Raw genomic sequence first — 27,543 nt, 5'->3', positions numbered from 1 at the left:
TATTCATATTTACATCTAAACTTTACCTGATGACTAGCATTGTGTTAGCATTCTTCCCACTGCTTTCATTCCTTTTTTAATAAATTTACCCTGGAATGGTAATGCTTCTCAAGTTTCCAGTTTTATTCTTTTTTATAATGAATGACAATCTTACTGAGATGAATGTAGTTAAACCAACCTCACTGTATAAGCTTTAAGTAATGTTGAGCACACACACTGTCCAATTAGAACATGGTTTAGAGGCTAGATATTCAGAAATATAATTCTCATAATTTATGAAGATAGCATTTTTTCCACTTAAATTTATCCATAATGACATTTCATTCATTATTCTGAGGGATTTTTTATGTCAATGGATTACTATTTTGTTACGATCAATTCTAGACTTGTTGCAATATGTGACATCTCAGCAGACACTGAAGGATCTATAGAATTTATGACAGAATGTACAACAATTGATAGTCCATTCTGTATGTATGATGCTGACCAGCATATTAATCATGGCAGGTAAGAGATTTTATTTTTAAATTTGTACTGGTTTGCTTTTGAATTGATGATTCAGGTTTTTTTTTGTTTTTTATTATGGTTTTGCAATCCTTTACTTAACTAAGATGGGATGCCAAAATAATTTAGTTTAAGGAATTTCTGGAAATAAGTTTCCTGTCTTAACCACCCCTTTCGTGGCAATCATTTGTAAATGAGCCCCTTCTCAAACCATTCTGGCAGGGCAAGGGTTCTCTAAATAGTGTGCAAAAATTAAAAATACTTTTTTCCAAGAGAAATGAAATTTTTATTCTGTGTACTATTTACTTTAAGATCCAAGTCAGATTTGGGAATAGGTCACACTCCCAAGCATTCCCTAGACCAGATGTCTCCAACCTTGGCAACATTAAGACTTGTGGACTGCAAATCCCAGTCAGGAGTTGAAGTCCACAAGTCTTAAAATGCCAAGATTGGAGATCCCTGCTTTAGACCCCTGCCATAGACCCTATCTGATAGGTGGCCTCCTCCATCTTAAGAGACGGTTGTTCTTTTCCCCAATGCCATCCATGACACCTTTTTGACTGTTCATTACAAGGAATGAAATGTCTCTCTCTTCCAGTGTGGAAGGACTTGGGATTTTGATGTGTTCTATTGATAACCTACCAGCTCAGCTTCCAATAGAGTCAACAGAATGTTTTGGAGACATGCTGTTCCCTTATATTGAAGAAATGGTAAGTAGAGGATGCACCTTTTGATCTATTCTAAATAAAAGAAATCTGCTGTAAAATGTAACAGGCTTTAATGAAATGATTTCTAAATACTCTTTTTTACATCTTGCTAAAGTTTAATATCTTCAAATGGTTTAATATTTTCAAATATTTGTCAACTTGCAAAGCTTTCAAGTTGCCATGAGCAGGAGGGAGGGAGAACTGAAGTGAATTCCATACATTCTTTCTGACCGCAATCAGAAGGAGGATGTTAGGTTTCACAGCCAGCCAAAGTGGTTAATTGGAGAATGTGATTTATGACATGGCCAGAGAGGAGGGGAGAGACAGGGTCATAGGGGAACGTAAATCTACATAGGATCAGTTCTAATTGCATCCGAGTATTGCCGGAATGGTGCTCCTAATAAATGAATATATTTCCTTTGAAGTTTGGATCATGGCTCATAATTAATTAGGGCATCTTTCGGAAACTTGACAATATTGTTGGACAGTTTTTCTTTCTTCCTCTGCTCACACTGCTTGAGAGAAATTCATCATCTGGGGATAAAAATGTAGGAGATGAATGTTGCATACATATTATAGCCATTTCATTGAAGTTGTCTTCCTACCTAAATTATGATGGCTCTTTTCTGGATATGTTTCATCTATGTTAATTTGGGCAGTTCTTCAAAAGGTGGCTAGTGAAACATTTTTTTTAAAAAAAAAATTTGCAATGGATAATATTGTACTATAGCCCAATCTGATTGGCTATATGATATCACAATATCATTACATTTGTGATATTTAAAGTGGAAAATGGATGTTATTAGATTGAAAAAAGTTCGGCTGTTAAATAACTATGGTAAAACCAGTGAAAAATTAGGCAGCTGAAAACCTCCAATACAGTGGTTACAAAATTTAATACAGCTTTAATTTGCACTGAAAATATATTTTGGGTAGAGTTGGGTAAAGTAATAACTCTATTTGTGGAGTGCTTGGTGCTCTGTGAACTTGGTTGTTTGCTTTCAGATGTTTTATTACCTGATAGGTAACATCATCAGAAGTAGTGAGAGTTTGCTCCCTGTTTATATATGTAGTAGCTTATCCTACCAGTGTTGATAGGAATGCGGTTTTCTTCTCGGTAGTTTCTGATTAGGATAGTGGGTGTTTTTTTCCCCCTAGGTGTTGTCTGCTGTTAACTCCTTGGTTGCTAGAGTGGAATGTGATCTTTTTGTTTCTTTCTTAGCTTTTTTATTGGCTTTTTTTTTAATGGTATGACACACTTACATCACAAAAATGTAGCAAAGCTTTTGACAATTGACAAAGGCCTCCAATCCTATGGATGCCTCTGGGAACTATGGTTAACCTGATTTTATTTTTATCTTTATTGATAAAGCAATTTTCTGACAACTGATACAGTAAATAGAGGTTAGGAAAGATTTGTGGTTGACAAGTCTTATCTGGAGAGGGACATGACTATTGCAGTAGTTTTCTAGATACTAGGCTGCAATTTTATATCTGTAATCACAAATTGTGTGAAATGAAAACAATAAACTAAATATATAGCAGCATTATTGACTGTTTTGAGGATAGAATGGTTCAGAATAGCTACTAAAGATAAATATATGTTAAATATCAAATTTTAATCAATTTGGATTCTGAATACATTTTAAAATGGAGACACCAGTGACTGAATTTGAGATAATCTCATATAAAACTAAGCTATTCTGTTGGCTAGAAATGTACTTCAAGTGTCTTCATAGCACATCAAAAGTATTTTATGGTGCTTCCAATGCAAGTTATTCTTTTGCTATAAGGAATTATTCAAATATATTAGAACTACAACATTCACAGTCATTGGTGTGATATCAGTTTGCCTATCCCTATTTTAAACAGTGCTTCTGTAAAATCCAGTTGTTAAGCTGGTTTCTTACAGTTTCCTGAATAGTTTCTTTTCTGTTGTGATATTAAAACTTATCCCTGTTAAATTTAATTCCTTTCCAAATCTTGCTCAAGAGCAAAAAGAATAATGGAATATTTGTTACAGACAAGGAAAGGAGGAATGATTTATACATGGCTGAAAAAAAGAAGATAGAAACCATGTGATTAAAAATAAAGCAATGGATGGATAGTAATAATAAAAAGGAGGTTTTTATAGATTAATAAAAATGAATATGAATATGAGATGAATATGATATAATATGTAAAAAGCTGAAATAAAGGAAAAAATTAGAGTATGTGAGGAATAGAATATATTAACAGAAATTTACTAATTTATATAAGGAAGTGGTTGGATTAAGAACTAAGCCTCAATGTTAAATTGTTATAAAGATGATAATGATAATGTGATTGAATATTAACAAGTAATGTATTGATGGATGATAAAATTAAAAAAGGGGTGATTATGCTGGGATAAGCAGCAAACTAAGGTGATTATGCTGGGATAGACAGCAAAACTTAGAGAATTATACTGGGTATAACAGTAAAATATTAAGAAAATTATGCTGGGTTTGACAGCAAAACAAGATGATTATACTGGGAATAACAGTAAAGATAAAAATAATTATGCTGGGATTGACAGCAAAAATGATGATTATACTGGGAATAACAGTAAAACCTAAGAAGACTATGCTGTGATTAACAGCCAAAAGAGGATAATTAAGAGGAAGATTATATACTAGGATAAACTTTTAGAGATAAAGAGCAAAAAGAATAATCTTTTATGTTACTTTCTAAGAATTATAGTTCTTGTGTCTCTTGCCTTCTAGATAAAACCTGTAATTATCAGGGAATGTACGAAAAGGCATGTCTTGTACTGTATATTTGGCTTTTTGTTTGTATTTTGTCATTCTTCTTTTCTTCTTTTCTTCCAGCTTTTGTAATATATTGTGCTTGTGTACTTTTCACCTCAGTGGTGTCAATACGGTATTAAGTTAAAATGTGGAGAAGTAAATCCTAGTTTTAATTGCCAATTAACGTTCCAGAAAATTTCTCATTTTCAAAATAACATGGCTACTATTCAGCCAGCTTTTTCATTTGAATTTCTGTCTTGACAGTTCCTATGTTTTTAATATTTTTTTCCCCAAGGTTCTCTTACCTGTCCAACATACGGTAATTACATATCTGAGGATGTGTGTCTATGTGAAAGCAAGTATTCTAACAGAAAACCTTGCTCTCCACAGCTCCTCTCTGATGCTTCAGAACCCCTGGAAAGCCAGAATTACTCACCTGTAGTTAGAGATGTAAGTCTTACAAATCAATTGTCTTTCTTCCACACACTTTAAAAAGGAAATCTGGCATGCCAAGGTCAAATGTAAAGAATAATGATGTCTCTCCTATACCTTTCTAGGCAGTGATAACATCCAATGGTTCACTGACTGATAAATATAAATATATCCAGAAACTGAGGGAGAACAGGTAATACACAGAGTACTTTTTCCCTCTTCAGAATATATTAATCTCAAGTGTAAAATTATTGAGTCTATGTGTGCATGCTAATATGAATGTTTTGTTTTATGTGACGAGGTTAACATAGCAATCACAACATGTCTATGTCAAGTCATGAGAAAACAAAAGGAGCAAATATGGACCATTCCTTCTAGTGTCACCACTAATGATTAGATATTTGTGATTCTTTGGGAAAATGTCCAAAGTTTACTTTTAGATCTGATCATCTGGATTACAGTCTCTTGCCACTGAAATGTGTGGTATATAACGATTCACTTGAAGGTGACATTGTCATTGATTTGAAGGATTCATTTGAAGGCAATTCAATTTAGTGCAGAATTCAATTGATATAGTAAAGTGCTTTCTGCATTTTGTGATTGTGGCGACATGCGGACAACAACACATATGTCTTTTGTGCCCTGATCAATGCATACTTGAGGACCTTATGGCAATATAACAGTTGCTAGTTTGTGGGCAATATCTGTTTAACTTGTACATATTTTAATCTTGTATTTTATATTTTAAATATAATATACCATGCGTTATTTTAATTGTGATGCTTCTGACATGATTAAATAATGAAGTGGCCTTATATAACACTAACTCTGAAAGGGTTAAATTAGTTGCCCATTAGTTTTTGAACCCAAGATGCTGGTTCCCACCTTTATTGCACATTCAGAGTCCAAATTTAACATTTAGCAAGATGCCAAGGATCACAGTGGGAGAAGTAATGGTGCAAAGCAGCTGATTTTTTTCATCTTTTTCCCCTTGGGTTTTTTGAGGGATTTGGATTCTTCTTTGTTTTATAATGTATGTCAATCATGCGTTAAGACTTAGGCTATATTTCTGTGTATTTCCCATCACACAATTCAGAAAAAACATGTTACGATTTTTAGCAATTTTGGACAGAGAACCTTCTAGAGCAGTGATGGCTAACCTTTTTGCTGTCGCATGCCAAAAGCAGGGGGAGTGTGTGTGTGGGGGTCACCCACATGCGTGCCCACACCCATAATTCAATTCCTCTCCATGCCCCGCCCCCCCGCGCATGCGCATGTGACCCGCTCCCCCCGTTTTTGGCACACGACAGCAAAAAGGTTACCGGTGGGCCCAGTAGGCCCATTTTTCACCTTCCCCAGGCTCCAGAGGCTTTCTTGGAGCCTGGAGAGGGCGAAAATGGCCTCCCCCCCCCAGGGACCGGAAACAGCCCGTTTTCTGACTTCCAGTGGGCCCGGAAGGCCTGAAAACCAGCTGGCTGGTGCATGCATACATGCTGGACCTAGGGCCCACTCATGTGCCCACAGATATGGCTCTGCATGCCACCTGTGGCACCTGTGCCATAGGTTCGCCATCACGGTTCTAGGGATTGTAAGTGATAATTGAGGCTTGTTTTAATACCTTAGTGATTCTATTTCTCTGTAGAAGTGTTTGTTTCAGTACCCCACTTGGAGGGAGGGGCTTCCATGTTGCGTAAGGGGAGATAACCTCTGGTCTTGCATTGGTCTTGCATTTTGGAAAGACGTCCAGCAATATCATGCAGCCCTGGGTCTTTCGTTGTACACTCCTGGCCTCAGGCAATACATTTAATGCTGCCATTGTAGTCTCTGTAAGTTTTGGGTTGTGGCAAGATGAGTTGTCCTAATGGAGTTGAGATGATGTAGTAAAATTTGTGGGATTAAACCCTATTGTCTATTATCATCTTTCCTTTTGTGAATGAATTCAGACTGGCTAGCTAAAAGATTCTTACACCTATATTTAAACAAGTCTCACTGATCAATAGAGCAATAATCTATTGGGCTGTATTTAATAATAAGTGTAGATACTATGATGGCAGCAAAAAGAAATATATATTGATTTCACTGTAACCTTGTAAGTGTAAAGCTACTGCTAGAGTTAGTAGAGGCATATAGAGGTATAAATTTGCACACTTATCAAACTGACCATTTTTCACCATCAAATGCAATATTGAAAATATTTTCATATGGGCTCTGAAGGAATAAAATCCTAGTAATCAAAAGTTTTTAAAGCTAATTTATAATGTTAACAATTTTCATGCTTATTTTACTGATATTTACTTTAAATTGTATATATATTGTAGGGAATATATGCAATCCCTGACCATGGATAAGAAGAAGAAGGTTTTAATACTTGGATCTGGATATGTTTCTGAGCCTGTAATAGAATATCTTACAAGAGATCCCAATGTTGAAATAACAGCAGGTTTGTAAGTAAGGTTATAACCCTAAAATCTCAGCATTGTTGAAACTAGGGGAGTTTCATTTATTCAATTTTTCATTTATTTGAGAAGGATTGTCTCTTTGTTCCTTCTGTTTGTTCTTGGCTGGGGTACAGGTAGTCCTTACCTTATGACCAAATTGTTCAGCAAGTCAGTTGTTAAGAGTCACGCCCAATTTTACAATCTTTTTTTATCATGGTTGTCAATGCAGTTAACTGAGTTAGGCAGTCGTTCTGGATCCCCCTATTGACAACTGGGAAGGTTGCACATGACACTGGGACACTGTAACCAATGTAATTACATGCTGGTTGCCAAGTGCCCAATTTTTATTTTTTTTTGCTTGATCATGGGGATACTGCAATGGTTGCATGTGCAAGAGCTAATCATAAGTCACTTTTTTTCAGTGCTGCTTGAGTGATAACTAAACAAATGGTTGTAACTCAAGGACTACCTGTGCAGGCCATTGGGTGGAATGAACATAGATTTTACTTGCAGAAGGGCATCTCTCTCACAGAAGCATCCTACCATGAAAACACTAAATCTTATGACAACAACTACACTTACTAATTTATGAATTACAACAAGAAATGGGTAAAAGCAGAAGAAGGCAAGCCTCTGTTTCAGTGCCAAGGGGTTCTGTACATCTTCAGGCCTGCATGTGTGAATATTTGCTTTGCTCTTCCTCAGTGCTCTGTTTTTGATTATTATGTGGTGGGTTTTTAAAAATCCTAATATGGAAGCTGTCTAGAGTTGCTTCTATGACTGAGGTTTATAGATGTTTATAAATAAATTAAAAAAAAAACATCTGAGATACTTAACCTAAGATGGAAATTAACCCAATATACCTGTGTGCATTGATGTTTCTAATGTGCTGCTAGATCTTCTCCCTGAAATATGTTGTGTTCCTTTGGAATTAACTTTCCCAATACTGGCATTTTTTTTAAAAAAAAATTAAAATTGCAGAATTAAGATTTTAAACAGAATTGATATTTGGATGGAATCTTGGGCTAGCTCTTCTTTACTGTGATTACTCTTCAATTTTTTAAAATTTTGTTTAGTGATGTTATCAACATCTCTCCATGACTGATAAAATTCTAGGGTGGTTTTTTTTCCCCTTTTGCTTTATTTATTTAGTTGAAGATCCAGAGCCTTATGGCATTTGCTAGCAAATTGAGTTAAAATGCACCTGGCTGCTTACGGTGTCACCCACATTAAATCTCTGCCTGGTGGAGAATGTGGGAGTAGTTGACCTGAATGGCTTAGAATGACTAAGCCATCATTTCATTATTTTCATTTGTTGATACTCTTGATTTCTTTCCCCTCCAAACAGTTTCTTCGGTGACCCTTTGTCCTAGAACAGGTACTGCTTTGCCTGCATGGATTAGTTTAGCTTTAGTTAAATATTGATCAGAACTCCTCCTTCTGTTCTTGCCACTATGTACCACAAGATGGTTTTAGAGAACATTCACTTTTGGGTCCTGATTCTACAAATAATATTTTCCAGCAATAAGCCTTGTTTGTTGAAGTTTTATTGCTCTAATCCATTTGATACCTCGTTCTCCTTTCATCTTAAAATGCTGCCTCCCTGTTATAATGACTGCCTTCAGAAACCATTGCAAATCACTGAAGTTTATTATACCTATTTTATTGCCTAAGAAAAATAATCTTGCCAACTTGTGATGGCTAAAGTATCAAACAATTTCCCATTATTGATTTACATGACCAGTTGGGCTTTATATCTCACAGATAATCCCCTTCTTTTCTGGATGGCTCAGCAAGCTATGCCTAATCTGATAAGGATGTGAAACTTTCTGACATTGTTTCAGTGGAGTGCATGAGAACAAGGTTTTCCTGATCTCATCCTGCTAACGCTAAGCTACAGTTCTGGTTTTGAGAGGCAGCATACTTCTCAAATCAAAGATAATATAGAGGTTAAAAATACTGTGGGAGCCGGTCTTTTTCATCTATCATTTGCACTCTCCAATAGCCTCCATCATGAAGACTCAGCTTCAGCAGCTGTCCAAGAAATACAATAACGTTGTTCCCGTCTTTATGAACATCACAGAAGATGAGAGATTATCATCATTGGTGAAGAAACATAATCTTGTTATTAGGTCTGTATTTGATCATCAATTTCAGAAAATGAACTGTTCCAGACTAAGGCTCGATAATTTAAGCATCTGATTCCTAGCAATCACCCATGTTGGAATTCTATTTATTGAAACCTTTTAGGTGTTTACCTCCAAAATATCAGCCCCATCATTAGATAATGTTAGCATTAAACAATAAAAAGGAATTATAATGATAAAATAATCACAAAAATAAAGTCTAAATGTATATCTTAATATCTCTCATAAGTATACTCTGATGAAATATAGTGAAATTCACAAAAGATTATATGATAATACATTTGGTCTTATATAGATGTTGCCTTTTCTATTATTATTTAAAACATTTTTTTTTACACTAAGAACATGCTCCAGGCTACTCGAAACATTCACTACATTTTCTGGTTCAGGTGGTTTTTCCCCAAAGAACTCAGGATTATATATGCTAATTTCTCCCAACTTGATGTTTTTTATGGAGCTTGATGGAAGATCATCATCTGGAACAACACAGTTTGAGAAAAAAATGAGATATAAACTCCCTCCCTCCCTCCCATTTTATTCTTAACAACATCTGCGTGAGAGAAGAATAATAACAACTGGCCCATGTTCACTCACTGATATTATTTATTTATTTAATTAATTTATTAAAAATGTACTGTATGGCTGTACATCTGAAGCAAATAACTGCATGAAAACAATAAAAACTACTATAAAACAACAAAGATACAGTTAAAAAGAGACATAATAAATACAAAAGCTGGAACATCTTATGCATAATTAAAAATCCCAATGCACATACACTAAATCAAGTTCTGCTAACAACTCTGCCTTCTACTATTTTAAACCCAGTTTACTCAATTTCAAATTTGTCATAGTAACTGAAAAAGTTCATAATTCTGATTTCAGTGGACTATGTAAAACCAAAGAAGTATGTGTGGGTGTGTGAGTATCCGTGCAAACACGCATACACAAGAAAGCTCATGTAGCAAGAACTAAATGCATTAATTGCCGCACATTTAATTAAATATTGGTCTATTTGAGTTAGCACTGACAGCTAATGATTTCCCATAATGATTGAGCAGAAAGATGAAAAGGTATAGATAGGTCTTCTACCTACAAATGTTCAAGAGAGATTCCAGATTTAAACCTGGATCATTACATATGTAGCATGTGCCCTAGCCCTCTCAAAATTCCATTTAGCAATTTTTATATATTGTTGCAAAAGTGTTGCTTAATAGCGTTTGAAAAATAAATTAGAGCAGTTCGTATTTAGAGACAAACAAGTTAGTCCATTTCTCAGAAAATTTTATTTTAAAAAAATCTGACAAGTATTTCCTACTTAAACCTTGATACTGAATGCTATTTGTGGATGTAAGTATGCGTGAAAAAAAGTTATTTTTCTTTTCACTTTATTTTAAAAGTCAGAGAATGACCTTTCCAATTAAACTGATTTTATAGAAATCAGTAATTATGGGCTACCTTTCTCTTTAGAAATGAGACAACATTGGCCTGGGTTTTCTGCCTGTTTTGACAGCATAGAAAAGAATTGGCATTTTCTAGTGCTGACCTTGCCCTCACTTTTCCACCCTCTTGTTTTTAGTTTGTTGCCATATTCATTCCATCCTCTGGTTGCTAAGAAATGCATTGACAGCAGAGTGAATTTGGTGACCGCGAGTTACCTGACGCCTGAAATGAAAGAGCTACAGAAAAGGTATGACCCACCATGTTTGAGCACTTAGCATCCTCTGCAAATTTCTTAACATCATTCTTGAAGCTGAATGTAAGTTTAAGCCAGGTAAATGACTTAAATGTGGATTATCTCCAGGCACAGAAATTCACCATTTTAATCAGAATATCAAAATCCAGCATGGCTAAGTAACAACTTTGCTCCCATCTTGTGACAAACATACAAATGAGGCAAGGTTTGTGACAACTCTGCAGTGCCTCAGGGTTTTTTCCTCAAAATCCTTTGCCAACCATGGCTGGATTATATCGCTTAAGATATACAGCTTTTTGGTGGCAACACTTAGTCATTGGGAACCCATACCCATGACTTTTGGCAGTTATAATAGGGAGGTACAGAATGAAGGGAAGGGAAGGGAAGGGAAGGGAAAGGAAGGGAAGAAAGGGAAGGAAGGAAGGAAGGAAGGAAGGAAGGAAGGAAGGAAGGAAGGAAGGAAGGAAGGAAGGAAGGAAGAAAGATCAAAGACTACCTATATGACCTGGAATCGAAAGTTGGGCACCCTGTTTGAAAGAAAGTCATTTAGGTTAAAAACTTGTTTTCCAGATAATTTTTTGTGTGTAGAAAGCACATGTAAACCAGTATTCCTCTCACTGAAGAAATCAAGTGTAGCCCATTCAACTCACTGCAGTGATATTTGAAAACAACTTGAAATACAATGAATTGTATGGACCCTGCCTGCTGGAGCAATGTCTTTAAATCTTGGCCTCTTTAAGACGTATGGACTTCAACACCCAGATTTCCTCGGCTAGGATGGGTTTCAATTCTGGATGTTGAAATCCACACTTCTTAACAATTGCAAGGTTGGAAATCCCTGTGTTAGAGGATGGTTTGGGAGCTACTGAGTTCAATCAACAGTGGAATATAGGTAGTCCTCGACTTATAATTACAGTTGAACACAAAATTTATGTGAGACAGTTAAGTAAGTTTTACCCCTTTTAGGACCTTTCTTGCCACAAATGTTAAGTAAATCACTATATTTGTTAAGTTAGTAACTTAGTTGTTAAGTGAATCTGGCTTCCCCATTGACTTTGCTTGTCAGAAGGTTGCAAAAGATGATCACATGATGCTGGGACACTGCAACCATCAAAATATGAACCAGTTGCCAAACATCTGAATTTTGATCACTTGATCATGTGGATGTTGCAATGGTGGTAAGTGTAAAAAATGGTTATAAGTCACTTTTTTCAGTGCTGTTGTAACTTCAAATGGTCACTAAACGAAAGGTTGTAAGTCGAGGGTTACCTGAAGTTCAGGGGTGTCAAAACTGGTGGCCCGTGGGCCAGATGTGTCACATGCAGGTCATGCTCACCCCAGCTCCACAAGGGAAAAAAACGTTGCAATACATTACATGAAGGCAACATGACGCTGTGAAATTAAGCCCCGTGCTGTCGTTTGTAGAGATATCTTGCTGTTGCCTTTCACCTGGCAGCTTTCCTTGTATTACAGCGCAGAGGCAGCTGGCATTGCCATTATAAGCGAAGTTGGTTTGGATCCTGGCCTTGATCATATGTTGGCAATGGAATGTATTGATAAAGCAAAAGAAGTGGGTGCTACGGTAAGCTCGACTAACTAAAAAAAGAATCCATGTCATCGCCCACACTCCTTGTCCCCAGTTTTGTTTTTATCCTCCTCTTCCTCCTTAGAAAAACTGGGAAGCTTTCCTCTTTCCTTTGCTTTTTCTATGAAGCATCAGATTTTTACCACACACAAAGACAAAATGGAAAAGACAAATTCCTATGAATCTTAAATTTTGAATTTCACCCGAGCAAAGTCAATAGCCTGAGGAGCAGATTAAGTCCCCCAGAAAGCAACAATATGCAGCTGCTGTAATTTTAATGCATTTATAATAAATCCCATCATTTTCAGAGTGGTGTGTAGTAGAATCCCTTTCATGTCTACCCGTTTCTTTTTCTGAAGCTCATCGATAGCTATGGGATTGCAGTGAATTCACTTTGTGATTTGTTTGTGCTTAGAATGTGCAGGCTTTATATGAATAGAAGACCCTAAGTTAACTTTTAATTCTTTTATGTTACTAGACATTATAAAAGTTAAATGAATGAATTTCTAAAGAAAACTGTATAAAATGTCTTAGATGTCTTTCTGTCGACATACTGCAAAACTAGATTAATCAGAAATATAGAGTTAGACTACATTAAATAAATTCAGAAATTTAAATTGAGAACTTCATTTTCATCAACTCCAGGTGATCTCCTACACTTCCTTCTGTGGAGGCTTGCCTGCTCCTGAATATTCTGACAACCCCCTGAGATATAAATTTAGCTGGAGTCCACAGGGAGTCCTACTAAACACAGTTAAATCTGCAACCTATTTAAAAGATGGAGAGGTGACGTAATTTCTTTCTAACAGTATATACATTTGTTTGTATGTGTGAGTGCTTTCAAGTCCACGCCTTTCTTGTAACATTTTTAGAAATAGTCTGCCACTGCATTTCTTCTGGGACTGAAAGAAAGTCCAAAGTCATCCAGCTGGCTTCATACCTAAGGCAAGATCAGAACTCTGGTTTCTAGCTTGGTGGTTTTAACCACTGTATCAAACCGGTTTCCATGTGTATGCATATATATATGTTAAAATGAAAAGGTGGCTAATAGGTATATCAGGTTGAGGAGTTTTGAAAACTCTTCTGAAGTGAACAAAGTTAGTTCTTAATGGAATGTTTTCTTTTTCAGTTAGGCAGGGGCAGATATAACTGAGCCAATCTAAGCACAGCCATTTTTGTATCACTACCCCTTTCCAAAGTTGTCTTTCCCGTGTCATCCATGGCTAAAGGAAATGTAGCCTTAGCTGTCAATCACCTGTTCTATTAACTAAATTGTCTAGTTCAGGGGTGTCAATCTCCCATCCCATGGGCCAGATGTGTGAAGCACTGGCCATGCCCATGCCAAGTTTAGCGAAGGGGAAAAAAGTTACAATACATTATGTGATGCTGCTATGATGCCACAAATTTGACACCCATGGTCTAGTTCCTTCCTGTTAGAATAATCAGTGGACAATGGTCACCTAATTGTTATGTAGTTAGGTGATCAAGGAAGAAATCACTCTATGGGGGAGATAAATTTGATAAACAATACGAAAGCAAGAACAGTCTTCATGCTGCTATAATTGTCATGGAGACTGTTTTAAAGAAAAGCGAAACATTGATCAGCTCGAGAAAGGGCTGATTTCTCCTAATTCTGAATTAAATCTCCTTTGAATTCAGCCACATCCATTGGGACAAAATTGAAGAGGAACAAACAATTTGGCATAGTAATAACTTTTGTTATTATATGAGATTATGTTAGTAATTTAGGCTTTTAGGGCATGAAAAGTAAGATTTGAGGCAATGTCAAAATTTGTCTTAAGAAAGTTTCTATTAAGGGAATGCAGGTTATGTGTGTCATGTAGCACACTGAAGGTGTTGCGAAAGGACAGAGCAGGGACCTGAAAGGAAGTGGCCATAAATAAGATTTGGGAGAGATGCTCAGCCTTCATAATTGTGGGAGACAGGCATTTATAAAGAGGAGTTTACAAAGTTTGGTGGGCCCTGCCCTCAGATATAATAACACTTACATGATTGTTATTTTTCATAATCCTTAGATTATTAATATTCCAGCCGGAGGAGCTTTGCTTGATTCTGTTACTGTCATGGATTTTTTCCCAGGATTAAATTTGGAAGGTTTTCCAAACAGGGACAGTACAAAATATGCTGAACCTTACGGAATTCAATCAGCTCACACCCTTTTAAGAGGAACTTTAAGGTACACGGTAGGTACATTTGGCATCATAGAAGTGTGATTGATCGTAGAGAGAGCATGGGCACCCACAGAGGAAGTGGGAAATGGCAAAATAGATGTCATAACTCAAACCACATGGATTATGTATTTGCATGGGCTATGGAACAAAAGGATGAAAGACTGGGCTTTTGTGTTGTGATATCATAATGCATACATCATCATTTTTGCATCATTGTGGTTTGTAATACATGCCTGTGTCAGAGAGCTGAAGGTGTATTTCCACACCAATTAAAAGATTAGTTACTGTATTTTTTGGAGTATAAGATACACCTTTCCCCCCCCTAAAAGGGTGTGAAAATTTAGGTGCGTTTTATACACCGAATGTAGCCTTGCTCACCCACTGACCCTTACCCTTTGGCCTCTGCCTCCCAGCAGTTTACTGCTTTGCAGCAAGAAGAAACAGGTCATTTCAGCTTCAGCACAGCCTAATTAGCACAAGTTGATTGGATTGGCCTCCCGACTCTCAGCTGTTTTGCTCTCAGCTGTTTTGTCCGGGCCTCTGCTGCTTGCTGCAAGGAGGTAAATTGCTGGGAGCAGATTTTTTTGTTGTGCTAATCAAGCTATGCTGAAAACGAAAATGAAAATAAAGCAGGCTGTTTGCTGCAACGAGACAAAATTGCTGGGAGGCAGATTTCTTTTTCTTGATTTCCTCACCAAAAAAGGGAGGTGCGTCTTATAGTCTGGAGTGTCTTATACTCTGAAAAATATGGTAATTGCTCTTTGGTTTTTAATTCTGAACAGGAGGCTTTTTTTAAAATAGCCCCTGCTTTATACACAGATAATCCACAACTTGCAACCATTTGTTTAGTGATTGTTCCAAATTACAACAGCACTGGAAAAAGTGACTTATGGGTGGTGCTCACAGTTATGACTGTTGCAGCTTCCCCATGGTCATGTAATCAAAATCCAGGCTCTTGACAATTGGCATCTAACTCGTTGCGGTGTGCCCTGGGATTACCATTTGTGACCTTCCCAACTGGCTTCTGACAAGCAAAGTCAATGGACTCAATATTGTCATGAGCTGTTTTCATGCTTATTAGGTTAGTAGGTCTGAAGGTTTGTGTTATTTCCTAATCCTTTCCATTTGTCTTTTCCAGGGTTACTGTAAAGCTATAGAAGGTTTTGTGAAATTGGGATTAATAAATCAAGAACCCTGCCCTATGCTTAGTGCGACTACACCTTCTGTAAAATGGGTAAGTTATACCCGTTCCAAATGAGAGAAATAAAACTGAGGATGGTATGATAATCAATCAGTTCCTGTAAATTTAGTAAGTTTATAAAATGTATTGTTTTAAATTAGTGTAAATAAGAGCAAACCTGTAAAATCATTTTCTCTTGAGGGATTCTGGGTAGAGGGGCCATTATTCAGGAGACCCAGTCTTTGGTGTCAACCAGCCTTTTATAATTTTTATTGAAGATTTTTTTACAAAGTTAAAATTACAGAAAAATAAAAAAAAAACCACATAGAAGAGAGAAAAGTATATAAAAAGAAAAACAGAAGAAAATTCTATAGTATAGATCAAGAAAAGAGAAAGAAAAAAAGCAACTCCAATCTTCTTTACAGAGGTTGCAAGCATAATTAATCCCCCCAAATTACATAACATAGTTCCCTTCTTCCCATCTATAGCCCTTTTTAATCAGTAAGTCCAGAGATCACCAGTTCATTTTTATCTATTTTCAGCAAAAACTTTATAAAGGATTTCTAGTCTTTTATAAAAGTAGTTACTGATCCTTCCTAAGTCAAATAATTCAATTTAGCCATTTCTTCACATTCTGCCATCTTCCTGATCCACTTTTCCATTGTGGCTATTTGTATATTTTTCCATCTTTGTGTATATAATAGTCTTTTTGCATTTCCCATGAGTCTTTACCAGTTGTCTGTCCTTAAATCCTATTAGGAAAAGTTTTGGTTTTAGCGGAATATTAAATTTTTAAAATTCTCTGCATATGAATTTGCACCCAGGTTAAAAAAAAACCTTTTCACAAGTCTATCAAATATGGTAAAATGCCCCTTCGTGTTCTTGGTGATATGTGTCAGAAAACCTCTCTAGTGATATATACCTACAGTATATCATTTTATTAAAAAATCTCTCTTAAATTATAAGACAGTGTAAATTTTATTTCTTTTAACCACATTATTTCCCATTGATCTATCTGTATGTTGTAATATTTTCTTAGCTCATGTTATCATGCACTCTTTAACTCATTCATCTTCCATTTCAAATCTCAACAGTCATGTATACATTTTAGCAATTACATGTTCATCATCTGTTCTATACCTGCTAGCTTTTTATCTATATTCAACTTCTTCCTTAGTTGTGCATACGAAAACTATTGAAAAATAAATCCTTCTATGGCAGGGGTGGCAGTTGAAGTCTACAGGTCAGAGGTGCCCATCTCTTCTATGGTCATTGGTTCTCAGGATTTCAAATTCTCAATTTTCCTGTATTAACAAAACTTGATATGTTACCCATTTTTCCTTGCCTGCTGTTTCTTTTGGTATAATTTTTTTCTGCAATTTTTTAAGGCCTCAGTACAGTGGTGGGTTGCTACCGGTTTGCCCTGGATTGGGCAAATCGGTAGCGGCAGTGGCAGGAGGCTCCGCCCACTCGCCCGGACACTTCTGCGCATGTGCAGAAGTGTCACACGCACGCATGAGTGCGTGTGTACGAGCGAACCAGTAGCAAATGAAATTGAAACCCACTACTGCCTCAGTACCTTGGTTTTCAGAATTTCAATCTTTTTTCTTAAACTGTTTGTATTTAGAAAGAGCTAATGTGTAAGTTACTTGGACTTCAGCCTTCTGTCAAATATGATGAACTCCAACAGGCCGTCTGCAAACATCTGAATGAGAACAAAAAACAATTGGAAGCAGTGGAATGGTATGATAGAAATTGTAGGATTTCCTTCCCCCCCCCCACTTCTAGCATTTAGATATTTCATATACTGGACTGCTATATTGTTTTTCTTTAAAATGTGAATTAGTCATGTTTATCTTGAAATGTTTAGCTCAGTGAATAAATCAGTACTGGATTTGCTTGCAAGATTCCTGGAAAAGGTTAATTTATTGGGTTTTTTTAGCTGCCAGCCCTCAAATACTATAAGGGGAGTGTAATAATGTTTAGAACAAAAGTAACCTTATTAGTGAGATTAATTATAGAGAGAGCAAAAGGCAAGTCTCGAGCTAAAAATATCAGCAATATTCTGATTTTGCTGAATAGGCTCAATATAGAATGCGTTACTGAAGATCACAAAATTGTATGACTGTAGGAGGGAGGAGGTGAAGACAGCTCCACCATTATAGTTTACAGAGTAAATTGGAGGTACAGATACTAGAGTCCTCAGTCTGGCAGGATTATGTCTATAAATGTAAAAACAACAACTCATTTTGGAAGAATCTTTATGTATCATTCTTCATTTTAGGCCTGATATCAACAGAACAGTCTGTTTGTCCCCAAAAGATCATAGCTTGTACCAAGGCACAAAAGTATTCCTAGATGTCAGGCTTAATCATTAGGATAGAAAATATCTCCCTAAGAAAAGGAAAAATTAAGAATTCCATGCTACATATCTTATTTATATTATTTATTCTATTCCTTCATAGAGTCCCTTCTCTGCACAGCAAATGTACACAAGAAGTCTAAAAGCATGGCAGCAACCTGAAACTCCTTGAGAGAAATGCTTTTGTATAGCAGTTCATCTGTCATTTATGCCATAGTGCTGAATTGGTGTACACCTCATAAATATATGGGGTGAACTCAGGGTTTGGGGAGAAGTTTAATATCATACAAGAAGCCCTTGACTTATGACCATAATTGAGGCCAAAATTTCTGTTGCTAAGCAGGGCAGTTGTTAAGTGAGTTTTGCCCCATTTTATGACTTTGTTAAGTGAATCATGCATTCTTTAAATCAGTCTGGCTTTCTCCAATGACTTTGCTTGTCAGAAGCTGTCTGGGAAGGTTACAAATGGTGATCATTTGACCCTGGGATAAATATAATATGTGTCCGAATTTGGATCACATGACCATGGGGGATGCTCATGTGTGGAAAATGGTCAGTCACTTTTTTCAATGCCATTGTAACTTCAATGGTTACTAAACAAATGGTTGTAAGTCGAAGACTGTAATTTTGCTTCTCAGTCATTCCTGTGCAGAATATGAAATTCATACATCTCTGTCAATCCTGCATGTACTTAATAGGGTATAGATTTTCATTCTTCTTTTCCTAGTTTGACATTTTAGGATGTGAATTTTTAATAAAAAAATTGTCTCAGAAATTTGTGTAAGTTTAGGTTACATAGCCTACCTATATCCATGAAAATATAATTTTCAGGGTGGCTGTAATGATACTCAGATATGGAAGAATAAAAAAAAAACAGTTCAAGTGCTTTATCTTCTGCCCTTTACACCTGTTGAACATCTCCACTTGAGAAAAGTCTTCTTATTGTTCTTGGCATTACCTGTTTTTATCTGCTTTTCAGGTTGGGGTTACTTGGAGATGAACCTGTTCCAAAAGCACATAGTATAGTGGATGCATTGGCCAAACACATGGAAGCAAAGCTCTCGTATGGTAGGTGACAAGTTGTTCACCTATAGTTTTATTTTCCAATACAGGTAGTCCTCAATTTATAACTGTAATTGAGCCAGGAATTACGGACCTAAGTCATTGCAGTCATTAACAGAGTCACCATGTGACCGTGTCTGATTTTCCAATCATTTTTGTGGTGGCCATTCAGCACTTGTTAAGTGTACCCAGTGGTGGGATTCTGCCGGTTCTAGGCGGTTCGGCTGAACTGTTTGTTAAATTGCTGGCTCGCCCCACCCCTTGCCCCGCCCCTCCACACCACTATTTATTGCCAATAAATAGTGGTGGGCGGGGCGGGGTGAAGGGTGGGCGAGCCAGCAATTTAACAAATGGTTCGGGTTTTTTGTAATTTATTGACCTCGCAGCACACCGAACCATTTCTTAAATTGCTGGCTCGCCCGCCCCTCGCGCCGTCCCCCACCCGTGCTGCGCCAGCCTACCCTAGCCCATTCAGTCGCTGGGGGAGACGCGCGACTTTTCTCCACCCCGGAACACTGGCTGCCCAGGCTGCAGCTGAAGCTCTGCATCCTAATGGGCTCCAGGAGGAGGAAGGGCGCCAACTGCCCCATTGCTAAGCTCAGTAAGAGCAACCAGACGGTGGGCGCACCCGCGGTGGGGCGCAGACTTAAGGTGCCGCCTCCAAGCCGAGGGATGACCTGATAGTGCGGTAGGTGCGCTGGCGCCGCCGCCCAGACATAAGAGGAGAAAGAGTTGGAGAGAAAGAGAGATGAAGGAGAGAAAGGGGGGAGAAAGAGAGATGGAGAGAAAGAAAGATGAAGGAGAGAAAGTGGGGGGAGAAAGAGAGATGAAGGAGAGAAAGGGGGGAGAAAGAGTTGGAGAGAAAGAGATGGAGAGAAAGAGAGATGAAGGAGAGAAAGGGGGGAGAAAGAGATGGAGGGAAAGAGAGATGAAGGAGAGAAAGGGGGAGAAAGAGAGATGAAGTGGAGAAAGAAAGAGATGAGAGAAATGAAAGAGACAGACAGATACCTGTTTAAAAGAAAATACTGGGCGCCACAAAATCTGGGTGGGAGTAAGTGATATGGAGTTGGCAATGCTCACTCAGGTTTAAGGTTGTGTTTAAGTGTTTACATATGTTTAAGGTTGAGTGTTTAAAGTTGCAGACCCCTGACGTACCCCATCCGATCGCTTCACCCTGCAGCCAGTCCTGTAGGTCTGAGCCCGCCTTCCACCTGGGCAGCAGTGGCCTACCTACCCCAGTTGTATCACCTTGCCCTGCAGCCGGCCCTAACGTCCGCCTCGGACTGCCTCCGACCGGTCATTTTTATTTAATTAATTTAATTAAGAATGCTGCAATGGGCATAAATGATGAGCAGTCAAAAGTGCGAGGACCTGTCAGAAATCACTTTTTTCAGCCCTCTGGGTAGTCCCTATGTGCATGTGGACTACTCAGAGGGCTGAAAAAGTTATTTTTGACTTGAACTTGAACTTCCAACTATCCTCACATTTTACATTTTGTGCCCTATCTTGTCACTGTGGTGAAGAGAAGTAGTGGTGAAATGACTGACACGGTTGTTAAGAATGCCGCAACGGGCATAAATGTGAGGATGGTCATAAGTGCGAAGACCGGTCAAAAGTGCAAGGACCAGTCAGAAATGACTTTTTTCAGTCCTCTGAGTAGTCCCTATGCACATAGCCATGCCCACCCGGTCACATGACCAGCTAGCCACGCCCACCCGGTCACATGACTACCAAGCCACACCCCCAACTAAGCCACGCCCACAGAACCGGTTGTTAAAAAAATTGAATCCCACCACTGAATGTACCCATTTTACTCAACGGCTATTTTTGGTGGAATCTAGAAGCTAATAAAACAAAGGAAGGAAATATCTAACTACCAGATGGATTCATTCAACCTGTCTTAATTAATGTCAAGGAAACCGAGCATTGAGATGGTCAGACCATTCAAATGATACAGTCCAGATAGTCCTCGCTTAAGTGCTAATTGGGACTTCAAAATCTGTTGTTAAGGAGCAGGGTTGTGTCAGCCGTCCCAGGTTTGTTTGTTTATTGTTGCCAGAAGCATCACAATTAAAATAAAGCATACTATACGACATAAAATTTAAAATATAAAATACAAGATTAAAATATGTACAAATTAATCTTGCCCAGAAACTAGCAACATTAATTGCGTTCTGTTGTGTTGCCATGAGGTTCTCAAAGTGCACACTGATTGGGGAACAAAGGTATACATATGTATTGTTGTTTGCATGTCACCCCAATCGCAAACAGCAGAAGCTTATTTCCCAGGTTTCATCAGATTAAAGCTCCTCCATTGGTTCCATCCAGGGTTGGTTCTTTGTAGCTTTCCATAGATCCACTCTGCTTCAAATTCTTCAAAGTCTTCCATCAACCTGAGGAAGTTTTTCCTGGATTTTAATCTCTGCTGAGCTGGTTGTAGGCCATAGAGAGGGTGCTGTCTAGATATTGATGAAATGAGTCTCTTTCTTTGTGCTGCTGCTTCTCTGTGAACAGCAGGCAGGGCAATTGCCAGCTAGGTGATAGATCTTTACCTAGCGGGGTAGGTTTAAGGCATGTGGTGAGAAGCAAAACGTCTTCAAGGATCCAGTGTTGGGACATGAAATATGAAATATGACCTGGATGACTGGGAATGTCTAGGCATTTGATAATAATTCTGCTACCTTCATTCAGAGCAACATTTATTTTCCCAGCATGTGCTGATTTATATCAGACTGGGCATAACATTGTTTAACCTCCTCGAATGATTTTCCCTGTACAGCCATTGCCAGCTATCTCAGGTAATCAAGCAGGACACATGATCATATGAGATAGATCTACTTTATTATAAGGCTCCATTAACAGATCCTTGCAAATCTGAAAGTGCAAACTTCCTACTGCCACTTTTAACCATCTGATTACCATATTTTTCAGAGTATCATATGCACCTTCCCCCCCCAAAAGGGGGTGAAAATTTGGGTACATCTTATACTGGCCCCCACCCTATGGCCTCTGCCTCCCAGCAATTTACTTCCTTGCAGCAAGCAGCAAGAAGAAACAGCCCATTTCAGCTTCAGCACAGCCTAATTAGCACAAATTGTCTGTTGGATCGGCCTCCCAACTCTCAGCTGTTTCAGGCTGCAGGGATTGCCATCGCCTATTGCTGCACGGGCTCTGCTGCTTGCTGCAAAGAGGTAAATTGCTGGGAGCAGATTTTTTTTCCTTGCGCTAATCAAGCTATGCTGAAAACAAAAATGAAAGTAAAGCAGGCTGTTTGCTGCAACGAGGCAAAATTGCTGGGAGGCAGAGGCAGATTTCTTTTTCTTGTTTTCCTCACCAAAAAAGTTAGGTGCGTCTTATAGTCCGGAGTGTTTTATACTCTGAAAAATAGGTAATTAGGGTGGGTCCATCTTACTTTCAATTCTTTCTCTGACTGTTAATTTTGTGGTGACTCTACCCTCTCTTTGATCATTTCCTATTTCTTTCCCTCAAACGCCCCCACTCCCCAAGGTCATTCACACATTCCATTACAGGTCATAAGTCAAAAGAATCATGTGACTGGTTGCAACACTTAGCAACCACTTTCACAGTTCCAATTGCGATCATTAATTGATGACCATGAGGGCCATTAAGTGAGAACTTCATGTGACTGCAACTTCCTGCCAGCTTCCTCACCTATATTTCCCCCACCTAATCTGGCAGGGAAGGGCGTAAATAGCAATCACATGACCTTTTTAAGTAGAGAAGTGAATCTTTAGTATGATTTGGATGGGAGTTAAGCTGCTGTTTTAATGCATTTTTATTATACGGAAAAGTTAATGATAACTGAGTTTCATAATGTAAGTACAGATTTTTTTTTACAATTGAAACTTTATTTAGCAATAACACAACACATACAGATATACATGGAGATATGTATTCAATTCTGTGAAGCACATTCTTTATAGACAAAAAGTGTGATGGGGATTCTGAGAAATATAATTTATAAATGGAGAAATAAAATAATTAATTGATGTTATGCTAAGAAACTAGGAATTGAAGGGTAGACGGTGATATTGTTTATATATTATGTATTAAGAAGAGATTAAGATAAGATAAAGAAGTAGGGAAAAAGAATAATATGGCTGAAATGAAATATGTAAATTGTATTTGGAAAAAACAAAAAGGAAGATTGGAATAGACTAGAAAAATCAATATATAACGATGTTACAAGATGTATACGATATGACCTGGTCAACGCTCTGTTCATAAAATATGTATGTAAAAGAAAAAAATAATAAAACTTGTTTAAAAAAGATATGTATTCAATTCCCTTTTTCAAAAGGTGGATTAGCAGTGCTCTGTGCTAAATTTTTTATTAGAATCCTTTTATTGTACTTAAAATGTATTTTGAAAAAAACATTGTCTATGAATAACAGATAATTACTACTCAATATAGCATTAGTAAAAGTGCTGTTCTTGAAATAGTTTTGCAATTCACTTTTAATGCACAAGTTGGTCAATTTTTTAAGAACAATTTCCTTTTGTTTAGGATCTGGAGAACGAGATATGATAGTTATGAGGAATGAAATAGGAATTAAGCATCCCTCTGGTCATTTGGAAGACAAATATATCAACCTTGTGGTGTATGGAGATGATAAAGGGTATTCTGCGATGGCCAAAACAGTGGGATACCCTACTGCTATTGCAGCAAAGATGATTCTTGAAGGTATGTATCTTTCTTCCCATATTTTAACTATTATAAAATGCCTCCTGAAAAAGCACAACTTATTTACCGTATTATTCCTTTCTATTATATCTTTCTATTTATGTGGTAAGTTAAGCCTCAGTGCCCAACTATTTATTTTAAAGGGCTTTGATTACACTCAGTGAGATTTCGTTAAGATACATTCTGTTGCTCTAACCTAGAAATATGTGTGGAGTAATTTCTCATAACAATCCTGTCCTCATATTCCTAGTACGGTATGTTCCCCATTTTTCTTTTTCTTTCACTTCTCTTTCTCTGAGTGAAAGGAAATTAATTGTTCACTTGAAATTAATACACTTGCTTTCAAGAATAAGTAAAGACGCAAGCCTTAACTGCCAGTAGAATTCCATTGAATTTTTTTATTAAATGAATACCTACAGTTTCTTAAATGAAATGTTATAGAACTATTATGCTGTTATGCCCCTCTAAAATTTGTTCAAATAGAAAATTGTATTATTTTGTATTTCAGGTGAAATTAACAGCAAAGGTATGATCGTCCCATTGACAAAGGATATATATGGACCAATACTAAAACATATTCAGGCAGAAGGCATTGCATACACAACCCAGAGTGTTATCAGGCAATAAAGCACCTTTCATGTTCCTCTCAGCCACCTATCCACTGAGTTTCTAGTATGCAAATTGAAGCTTGAAAATGTGCCATGGATACCTTCAATTGAGAAGTCTTCTGTGTTGAAACCATTGAAATGAACGGAAGAGCAACAGCGTTTCTATTATCTTGAGAACCTCCAGCCTTTGGTTCAGGCTTTCACATGAGATTATCCTATTGAATTGGGTTTATTAAAGGCTACAGTGCCAACGAACTTATTTGGAAGCAAGTCTCAATGACTTCTGTTCTATTTGTGTATTTATCACAGTATTTATCATAGTATGTCATGGTATTTTTTCCTTCAGAAATGTAGGATTTTTATACATGAGGCAAGGCTCTTAAGGCTGTGCAGAAGTGTTTTTCATTGTTTCATAAATGCTGCAAAATTGCTGCATATGGTGAATGTTCAGACTATTTTCTAGTACAGTATTTAAAATGGATTTATAAAACAATGTATTTCTAAATTTAGAATGATTTGCTCTTTATTAGAAATGAAGAGGTTTATGACCTAAGTGCCCATACTATTGATTTTAAAAAGCTCCCACTTCACCCAGATATGGCTAAGTTTTGTCATTCATTGGTCTTCTAAGAGTGTAAGGGATAATTCATTTTTCCATTAGCCATTTTTGTAGTCACTGTGTGATTTGATCCATATGCTTGGTGAGCATCTACACTGATTCCTTGAATGATAACTATAGAGTCAAAAGTATTTTGGCTTTTTTAAAACTTAAATCATATTGTTGAGCTAGCTCAGTCTAAGTACTTCCAGTTAAAGGCTACAATTAGCAGAATTGGAAAAGATCTGACTCTAGAACTCTGAAGAACTTCTCCTAAAAAGGAGATGTTAATGTGCAATACGCCAGCCTTTCCTAACTTGGTTACCGTCCAACGGTATTGGGACTGAAGTTTTCCATATTGTTAGAATGTGTGAACAGTTCTTTGAATGTCATAAAAACTGATACAGCTGTAACAGAGATGATTTTATAGTCAAAGGGAAAACTCTTTTTCAGTTGCACTTTTAATTTGGCATTTTTAATGTATTGAGAATGTGATTGTAGACACTTCTGTATGTTTAAAATCCTATTGTGGAGGTAAAATGATCTACTTTGCTTTACATTTGCCAACTGTTATATTCCTAGAAATTATATTTTATATATTGGACAACTTCTAAATTCTGAAGTGCCATGTAAAGTTGCCAATTAGTTTATTTATTTACATTATTTTGAAGACAGAATATTCTGCAGTGCCTTGTAAGGTCCTTACATGCTTCAATATTGGAGAGAAACAATATATTAGGTAGATATCTGGTATATATAAAAATTATTTTCTTATTCTGTAATAGACTTTCAGATCAGTGTCACACGAATAATATGAATTATCTGTTTCAAATGAAAATATGATGTATTGTAAGGAAACCAGGATGTTTTCCTTAAAACCATTCTGGAATGGAGAAAGGTCTTTTTTTTTTTTTATTCCAGGGAGGGAAAAATGTGGGCAGAATTCATTTGGAAGTAGAGATAAAAATTGAATGTGGTGGGAGAAATGTGGAGTCTCCACTGACATCTGCAGCCACACACTGTTGACCATTCAGATAGCTAAACTAATATCAACATTTTCCCAGATTTCCAAGATACAGTGAGCGATAGCTCTGGCTCTTTTCTTAATATTTTTGGATATACAAATACTAAATTTACACATGGGCCCCTGATATTTGTTGTATTAGGTTAGACCAATTTTTAATATTGTATAATCCTGTGCACATTTACTGAAAAGTAAATTCCATTGTAGCGACGAAATGTAATGTGTATATACAAGTGTATCAGTAGAAGCTTTAATATCTATATAGCATTAATATCCCTAATTCTATTTTTTTGATGCTCACTTATGTTAACAGAAGATAATTGCTATCTGAAATCATTTAGTTTTTTTTTTTTAACAAAATGTCCAATGTTCTTTCTCTGCCTGTTGCGGTCACTGAGAAGTAGGAAAAGTGAGTACAAGATATTCACTGGAAAGTAGTGGAACTGCTTCATTTATACTTCGCAAATTTTGCAGAAAATTTCTTGAGGGCTGCTGGCCTGCAAACAATTTGCCACCTAATTTCACAACAAAATGCCTCGCTTTGTACAATCCCCATAACAAAAAGCAAGCAAGCAAACAAACCCTGTTCTAAAATAAATCTGAAAAGGTTAAATCATAAAGCTGTGTTATTGTGCATTTCTATGGCTCCTGCATACAAGAATGTATGCATGGAGAAGTGGGAGAATAAGGAAACTAAGAAGTAAGGAGTAAATGTGTCAGTAGAGTTTCAGGAGGGATGATGTCCAATTTTAGACTTCATTCAGGGAAAAAAGCACAACCTGTTTAAGAGAAATGTTGTTTCAGGTAATCCAGAATTGATTCAGATCTTTACTCTTTTCATCTCCCCAAATTAAAGGGTTATCATGGAAGCCTTAGTTTTATACGGTTTTCAGTTTACAGTAAAGGGGCAAGAAATTGCCTGACTAAATCCAGAGTCCCTGACATAAAAAGTGTGCTTGTGAGAGACTATTTTATAATTTGTATTGTTTTTGAAAATTACTTTCTTGCAGAGAGGTAAAGCGAAGGGTAATGTGTTACATTGGGTTTAAAAATCTGGTGCTTTTGCTATCCTGCCACACAAAAATAAAAATGTTTGACTTTCATGTGTGAGCATCTTTTTAGAGTAATACTGTGGGAGCAATTCTTCATATATGTGAGAGTGTTCATACTGCATTGTTATTATAATATAGTTTATGTACAGTTAGTGCAAAGAAGCATTAGATCTACATGCAGAAATGTTTTGAATTCTTTTAAGTATAAGGCATCTGTCAGAGATCCCATAAGGCCTTCTGTTTGAAGATCTCTATTTCTGATAACTGCATTCATGTAGTAAAGTATTAACCGCAACTAAATCTCCTTAGCTTTTGAGATCACTCAATTTCAGTTAAAAAGAAAAGTACAGCTAGCCACAGAGTGGCTTGTTCACTAAAAGGAAGACCTTCTATGGTTTATGAATTGGATTTTTTTCCCCCAGAATTAATGAAGATTGGTCAAGTTGCTGCAATGTTACCAAATGTCAAAATGACTCTTAATGG

At 37.0% G+C, this 27,543-nt stretch overlaps 1 protein-coding gene across 4 annotated transcripts in view; it reads left to right on the top strand.

Annotated features, from left to right (window-relative positions):
• The window catches only part of AASS (aminoadipate-semialdehyde synthase), a 41,145-nt gene extending 14,034 nt beyond the window's left edge, over positions 1-27,111 (top strand). For 2 of the 4 annotated variants that reach the window (XM_034431076.3, XM_034431075.3), the window contains 16 exons: positions 385-507; positions 1,103-1,214; positions 4,370-4,429; positions 4,537-4,604; positions 6,730-6,851; positions 8,198-8,227; positions 8,855-8,981; positions 10,576-10,686; positions 12,166-12,274; positions 12,923-13,063; positions 14,314-14,481; positions 15,608-15,703; positions 17,277-17,392; positions 18,991-19,079; positions 23,602-23,778; positions 24,287-27,111. In XM_034431076.3, coding sequence (XP_034286967.1) covers positions 385-507; positions 1,103-1,214; positions 4,370-4,429; positions 4,537-4,604; positions 6,730-6,851; positions 8,198-8,227; positions 8,855-8,981; positions 10,576-10,686; positions 12,166-12,274; positions 12,923-13,063; positions 14,314-14,481; positions 15,608-15,703; positions 17,277-17,392; positions 18,991-19,079; positions 23,602-23,778; positions 24,287-24,405 — 1,768 coding nt within the window. In that variant the 3' untranslated portion in view covers positions 24,406-27,111. The remainder of the gene's footprint in view (positions 1-384; positions 508-1,102; positions 1,215-4,369; positions 4,430-4,536; positions 4,605-6,729; positions 6,852-8,197; positions 8,228-8,854; positions 8,982-10,575; positions 10,687-12,165; positions 12,275-12,922; positions 13,064-14,313; positions 14,482-15,607; positions 15,704-17,276; positions 17,393-18,990; positions 19,080-23,601; positions 23,779-24,286) is intronic. The other 2 variants (XM_087874196.1, XM_034431079.3) reach the window with 1 other exon arrangement.
• The last annotated feature ends 432 nt before the right edge of the window (positions 27,112-27,543 follow it).

The sequence above is a fragment of the Pantherophis guttatus genome, chromosome 7 (genome assembly GCF_059756535.1).
Source record: "Pantherophis guttatus breed Tessera chromosome 7, ASM5975653v1, whole genome shotgun sequence".
Classification (NCBI taxonomy): Eukaryota; Metazoa; Chordata; class Lepidosauria; order Squamata; family Colubridae; genus Pantherophis; species Pantherophis guttatus.
The sequence above is the reverse complement of the archived record's forward strand: the minus strand, read 5'-3'. Positions and strand labels throughout refer to the sequence as shown.